At 41.0% G+C, this 7,191-nt stretch overlaps 1 protein-coding gene across 1 annotated transcript; it reads left to right on the top strand.

The window, feature by feature from the left end:
- Positions 1–1,466: 1,466 nt before the first annotated feature.
- On the top strand, positions 1,467–4,383 carry LOC139735021 (uncharacterized). The gene has a single exon (XM_071645795.1). It carries the CDS (start codon positions 1,467–1,469, stop codon positions 4,272–4,274), a length of 2,808 nt encoding a protein of 935 aa, XP_071501896.1. The 3' UTR covers positions 4,275–4,383.
- The last annotated feature ends 2,808 nt before the right edge of the window (positions 4,384–7,191 follow it).

The raw sequence follows: 7,191 nt of genomic DNA, 5'->3' as shown, positions 1-7,191 counted from the left end.
GCACGTATGCTCCGGGGTTATACAGACTAGATAGATTCTAACGTTACACCTAGTTTAGGCTGATATAGGATGGGGGGTTGGGTGTCCGGACACCTAAGACTCTCGCGTACTGACCTGCTTACTTTACTTGAGTTTGAATACGCATTTACGCACAGCTCCTCATTGACAAACAACTGTTTAGGTAGGCACATCATTATCAAACCAGACGCACTTTACAGTACACGTCCAGTCCCACAACCTGTCCGGACACCCAATGACTGGGTATACACATTGTAATGGCATGTAACACTAGCAGTTAGATTGGATCAATAATGGACTTGTCACGTCACGTCACTGACACTGTCCGTGCATGTAAACTTAGCTTACTCCACTAGTGAATTGCGATTGCAGTAGTGAGTGAAGCTGAAGTGCTGTGGTGAGTGAGTACAACTGTGACTGTGAGGTATTCTGTGATTCTGGTCTAGATAATTATCTAACGTTAGAACCAATATAACTACCGCGCATGCTAAATGGGGAGCAATGATATTGTAAAATAAAAGTTCTATGCTGTAATTCTAAGCTTGGTGATATCATCATCTGATCCAGTACAACAAATGTACATTGATTGACTCTAGTGTGGCAATACTGGCCAGTGACATGACATTAATCTTTGACGTCTGTCTAAAACTCTGCTGTCCTGTCATATAGAAAATGCTGCCCCTAAACCCTTACTTCCATTGCCAGGGTATTTCCACAGTAGACCCTATTTGCCTTACTTTTTTTTTTCAAAGCTTTTGCAAAAATAAATAAATAAATTGATTAATTAATGAAAGAATAAATAAATGAATAGATAAAAATAAGTAAATATATAAAAATACAAACACAAGAACAAAAATAGTTAAAAATGATTTTTGCCATCAATCATGCCTTGCTCTTGCATACCTTGTGCATGAAAAAAAAACCCAACAACAACGAAGAGTCGAAGTGCATTAAAGTACATGGTATCCTGGCTTTACATGTGTGACTTGATTGTTTGGCTCTCATTTTACTCTTCTTTTTTTTTTTGATACCTTATGTGTCATGACTCCATGCTGTGGTTGATTTCTTTATGAGCATCATCTAAAAAAGTCAATTCCAAAGGAAGTTGATTCTATCTTGCACGCCTGGAAAAAAAAGAAGAATCCCATGTTTTCCTAGTATGCAACAACTGAGGATTTGCACTATTGCCAGCTAGCACCGACATGTTATTGAGATGACTGTTTTGAGTCCATTTGTGATGTCAATTTTATATATCTCGCTGACAATAAAACTCTTAAAACAGCAGTATATTCAAGCATTTGTATTATTATCTTCACACTTTGTCGAACAATTTGATTCAAAACCAATTTTCTCTAAGGTTAATTTCAGCTTTCTAATTGTCAATTATTCCTGATACATGCCACTATTTCTTGATGCTCCTGTAGGTTTCCAACATCCACTGAGGCAAGATGCACCAGCGCGGCCATGTTCCTGTGGTGGGGGAAGCTCCCCCTGCTTCATATGACAGACCCGCCACAACGCAGTGCGACCAACCATCGAGACCTCAAGAAGACGCCAAGAAGCCAGCTCCACCTTTCCTTTACAACTGGCACGTCCTGCCTGTAGCCCTGCCTGGTGTGGTATTTGTCACCGCCATGACTGGAGAGCTCCTTCTTACCATTCTGACGGTTGGCGCCCTCTTGATCTACCTCATGCTCAGTGGTGGCGCTGAGCGCAACGCCGTCATTGCCTACATCTGCATCTTCATTGCCGCCCAGATGTCGGCGCTCTACTCTTGCCTGCCCCTTGTCTGGATTTCCCCCGTGAACGCCCCTCTCCTGGTGCTCCTCAACATGTTTCTGGTCATGACGGGAGGCTGGGGACTCGTGCAGATGAAGTTCTTCATCGCCGACCAGCCAATCTTGGCACAGACCATAGAGACGGGTCTCTTCTCTCTGTATCCCGTAGTATCGTTGGGTCTGACCACATGGCTGGCATCATACCTCATCTCCGTGCGATTCGCTGTGTACCTGGCAATCTTCTACGGCTTCCTTCTAATGCGCATCTTCATGACCCCGGCCACCTCCTCCTTCCACAAGCTCAATCCTCAGTGGAAGAGAAAACAGATTCTGGAAGACGCTGAAGTAGCAGCTGTGCTCATCGTCTACTCGGTCCTGCCAATCTCTCTCTTCTTCCTCTCACACGTCATGGCGTTCTTGCAAGGCAGCGTATCAGCCATGATGGAACTGGTTCTTGTGGCTCTTCTCCCACCCTTCTTGATCACATTCATCCAACTACGCAGCATCTATGAGAAGTGCAACATCACTCCTGAGCAGGTTTCCCTGGCGAGAAGGACCGCAGGTCTCTGCGTGCTCTTGTTGCCTTGCCTGATTTTACACCAGTCGGGAATATCTGCAGCCACAATCTGGCTTCTCCCCACTGTAACATGTTACACCTTGCTGGGCTTTTCGCTGTCAAGGGGAAACCACTTCTGGGTCGGCACTGCTCTAATTGCCATGCTCACTGCATGTTTGTCAATATTTGTCATTTTATCTGCCGTTCCAGTAACCATAGACATTTTATTAATATCACCACATCTATTAGTAGTCATTCTTATCATAAATGCGTTAGCAGTGCTTGCATGTGTTTTAAGTGCTGGAACTGGTAAGAAGTACTCTGCATATTTTTCACTCTGTCTTTTATTGCAGTCTGTTGTGTTTGTACATTCTGAAAGCTTGTTATTGGCAAGAGATCTCTACTCGCCACCCCTCGCTCTTTTGACAACATTAGTGCAATTTTACACGATCACAAGACTTAACACAGTCAGGAAACTCACTAAACAGATCCATTGGCTTATATGCAGTGTTCATGCAATGAAATTACCCTTCTTCGTACAGGTAGCACTAATTGTCCCTGAGAGCGAAACCCTCTTTGGATTCATGGCATGTTACAGTAGTCTAGCCGTGGCAGTAATCATGCTGAGAATTTTAGTGTATGAGGAAGGCAATGAACTCCAGCCCACGACAGTGACTGTCTATGCAATATGTGCTACAGGAGCCGGGCTCACCTTCCTGATCAATGTTGCCAGACCTGCTATCAGGCAGTTATTTGGTGGCATAGGATTTCTTCCTCTCGTACTATTTAACCTGCTTGCCACTAGCCTTGCTATGTGCAAGCTGACACTAATGAATATGCACCAAAGTCCTCGTGGAGCTAGAATCAGCGGAGTTTTCGTGGCACTGAGTAGCTTTCTACTCCTGTTGCAGGCCCCGATGATACATGACTTATTGTCCCCGTGGCATCTGATGATGTTGGCGTCAGCTGTGACCCTTCAGCTTGCTTGTGTCAGCTCACTCCTCGAGCCCCCCAACCCTCGCTTGTTCGCCCTGGTCGGCGGGGTTCTCATCGGAATACCCCTTGGATCAACGTACTGCACCTTCTTATACAAGGATGTGACATTGTTAGCCACGATGATGCTCAAGGCTGTGTCAGTGGAAGCTGTCATTGTCATACTGCTGCTGTGGAGATACTCAATTGAGTGGAGAACAAAGAATCTTGTCCAGTGCACAGTTGACAGATTCCTCCATGGGACATTTATAATGTTCGCTGTATGCTCTACAATGCTGTTTGGGCTAGAAGTTCACACCCTCGCAAAACTGACACCACTTTGGGAAGCTTTGCTCACCACATCATCTGGGTCCTTCCTCTGTGTAGTCTGTGGTGGCCTCTCTATAGCTATCCGCCTCTTCTGTCTCAAGTGGAACCAGCAGGACCCCTTCTCGTTCCAACCCGGCCTCCTACCAACCTACGGGAACCTGGTCACCATGGCGACCTACATCCTGGCTATTCTCACCAACCCGATCCAGTTCCCGGAGATCTGGAACTCTGCATCATCCGTCATCCTGCTGTGCCTCCAGCAGGACCCCAAGATCTTCCCATCGATAAAGACGATGACACGGATCGGTGTCATCTTTGCAGCCTGTGTGCTGAACCTGGCTCTCTTCTCTTTCTCATACTCTCTCCTGATTGTGGAAGGCGTTGGAATATTTTCCATCATGGAGCTGCTCGGTCTCCTGTTGACCTTGCCCATTCTTGTCATCATGGTCCAAGACTTGTCCCAGCCGGTCAAATACGTATTCCCAGAGCATTCCGTCATTCTCTGGGCACCGGTTGGGTGTGTCCTGTTTGTGTTTGGTAGCAGTTATGCCTCCTGGTTGCTATCGGCAACAAGCTTCATATCTGGAATGTTGCTTCTGCAGAGGACATCATTGGTGTAGAGATTTTGGATTGGGGCTTTTTTGACATTTGCGCAACTTTTTACCAGCCAACTGGGACTAGTTCCACTGTGAGGGAAGTCAGAATTACTTTACAAGATTTCAGTGAGAAGAGAACTCCAACCTATTTTGAGTGCAATATACTTCAAATGAGGATGGAGTGTATCATAATTGGTGTGAAGTCATACTAAGTTCTCAGCACACCAGTAATGCTAACATGCCTCAATGATTTTGTTCCCATTCATATTTGGCCTGAAAATGAGTCAAATATTAGTAGTTGCAAGTTACGAACAGATGTAATCTTATATCATGAAAGGAATTTTTACCCGTGCGAAGTTGAATGTTGTCTTTTAAAGCATTTTGTTTTCTGAAGTTTTTTATGCTTGTTGAAAAGATCCCTATGCAATAAAAGAGATTGTTGTTGCACCCCAAACTTCCCCCATGAGCCTTGTGAAAGATCATTGTAGCCCTTCAAAGAGCAAAAGATTTCAGTACTTATTTTTCATACAAATTGCTCGGAAAAATTGCAAAATTGCATATATGCACGAAAAGAATGGCATGGGTGTGAATTAACTCCTAAATCTACAGTAAGTTAACATTGGTTTTCATGTGTAGTGATTTAGACATAATCAAAGCATTGTAGGCATTGATTTTTTTTTTGTTTTGTTCTGTCTGTGTTTATATCAGGGTAGACATTTGTGCAGTAATTTGAACTGAAGCGGTGATAATACAGTGATGAAGAGCATTGGTGCAATAACAAAATATGTAGTGTACTTTTTTAACAATTGCCTTGTGTTTTATAGATTGTGCAATGAAAAAATGCTCTGCCTGTGTAAAACAAAAACAACAGGATTTTGAAGTTGAGCTGGAGTGAATCAGCCGAATTCATTAAATCTCAACATTTGCAAGGTCAAATCTCTTGTTTTTAAAAAAAAAATATAAAAATGAGCCAATTTTTGTATATTCGTTGTCATAGGACAAAAATTTCAAACACAGTTTGGTGAATGTATTTTTTTAAATTCATATCAAACATGTTTTACATAGGAATGATACAATATAAACTGTAAGTGTATGATTACACACAGGTAGATGATGTATTTTACTCTTGAGATCAGGAAGTTGAGTAAAGGTTTGAAATCAGCAGAGATACATCATAGACTTGTACAACTGCTAACAATCTTATGTGTGTAGTATGCCATGTCAGCACAAACCTTTTTTCCTATAAATTTGGTAATTGAAATGAAACAAAATACTGTCGTACTATGTGGATCATTGTGATATATTCACATCAGTTTTCGACATTCACACGGTGGTACAATAATCAATAGTGATAAAATTGTTTCTTTTCTTTTCTTTTTTTTATTTTTCTATCAATGCATACTACTTTAGAAATATAAAAGAGGAAAAAATTGTGATGCATACAGTTGTACTTGTTTTAACATTAGACACAAGCAGGTTTATAAACTGTACAGATTGCTTTTATCTATTTATTTTTGTGTATTCCAGTTTATAATGAAATCATGGGTTATAGTACTTCACTGTTGTTTCATTACACATCACTTGTGGCAAAGAAGAAAAATGTTCATGAATGCTTTAGAAAGTCTCATTCTACTATAGAATTGATAAACCATCATGTGACCATGCATCACAAAACCAACAAAAAGCCGCACCCTTTGATTTTACGCGAGGACTCAAAACGGGTGAAACGGGTCAGCCATTCAATCTTGAGTTTTTCATGTTTTCTGAAAGAGCTATTTTTCTTCTTTATTATTCTTTAGTTTGGGATTATAACATGAATGGGAAAGTGTGTTTTTAGCAGTTTTTCTAACTCTTTTTTGAAGAATAGTGTCATCAGGTATGTCTTAGAATGTCTTAGAGGTCCCTTTTCATTTCCTGAAAATCCTTTGCACACACTTCACTTTCAACTATGATAACCTTTGGAAGGATAATGCTACTGCTTGGAATGTTGGCATTAGTCATAGACAGAGTGTGTTGATAGAGCATGATCAATCCATACAGCTTAATCTGATAATCTCTTCATTGTTGCTACAGTGGTTTACATCCTTTTTTTTTGTCCCATTCATCGCACAGCTAGCATGGCTTAGTAAAGATTAAGAGCTTGAAAAGACCCGGTACTTCGCAGCCTCTTATCTCAGTTCACACTTTTCCTGAGTGTGTACTTTCTTTCCAATATTTATATAGGTTAGGAGAATTCATTTGAATTGAGTTATACATCCTTTTAAGCCTTAGACTCTGCTCTTTCAGAATCTACCCTTATCAATAGTTGGTAACAGTTACTAAAAATCCATGTCTGGCGACTTTCTGTTAGTTTTGTGATGCAGGGTCACAGATTGATTTGTCGTGTAGGACTTGGCTTAAATGGCTTAGACTGCCCGAGTGGCTTGAACTGCCCTCAACATACTTAATCAAATGAAACTTTATTATTGTAGATATTTTGAGTACTTTGTTTGCTGGAGTGTAGGCTTTTGGTTGTAACAAACTTTGTTCCAAGACATTTATAGATGAAATGTTATTTTAAGCAACATACGCATTGAGTCTCCCAGGCATTTATTGAAACTCTGTTGTCCTTTTTAAAGGATCTACCATTTATTTGTACGTGGTGCTAATGCATTTTGACTTTTGTCGATTTGCAAACCGTGTATGATACCCTTGACATCACGTTATACAAGCTTGTATAATAATTTTTCTTCAGATTTTGTGGATATAATCCAAAAAGGAAAATACTTCCAAACCAAGATTCTGCATGTGACCTCATCTGTCAATCATTGCTACAAAGTACTAATATGATTAACAAAAGATATTGGAATGCACTTTCCTTTCTACTAAGCATAACTTACATGTTTCTGTGTTGGTAATGTGACTAACAAAAGACATTGCAGGGGAACATGCAAGTTACACA

The sequence above is a fragment of the Diadema antillarum genome, unplaced genomic scaffold (genome assembly GCF_040938485.1).
Source record: "Diadema antillarum isolate AM-2024a unplaced genomic scaffold, OU_Dant_1.0 seq00000562_RagTag, whole genome shotgun sequence".
NCBI classification, from domain to species: Eukaryota; Metazoa; Echinodermata; class Echinoidea; order Diadematoida; family Diadematidae; genus Diadema; species Diadema antillarum.
This window is presented reverse-complemented; position numbering and strand designations above follow the sequence as displayed.

Excerpts from the sequence above, each read along its gene's own strand:
- LOC139735021 (XM_071645795.1), top strand. The coding sequence starts at position 1,467 with ATGCACCAGCGCGGCCATGTTCCTGTGGTGGGGGAAGCTCCCCCTGCT.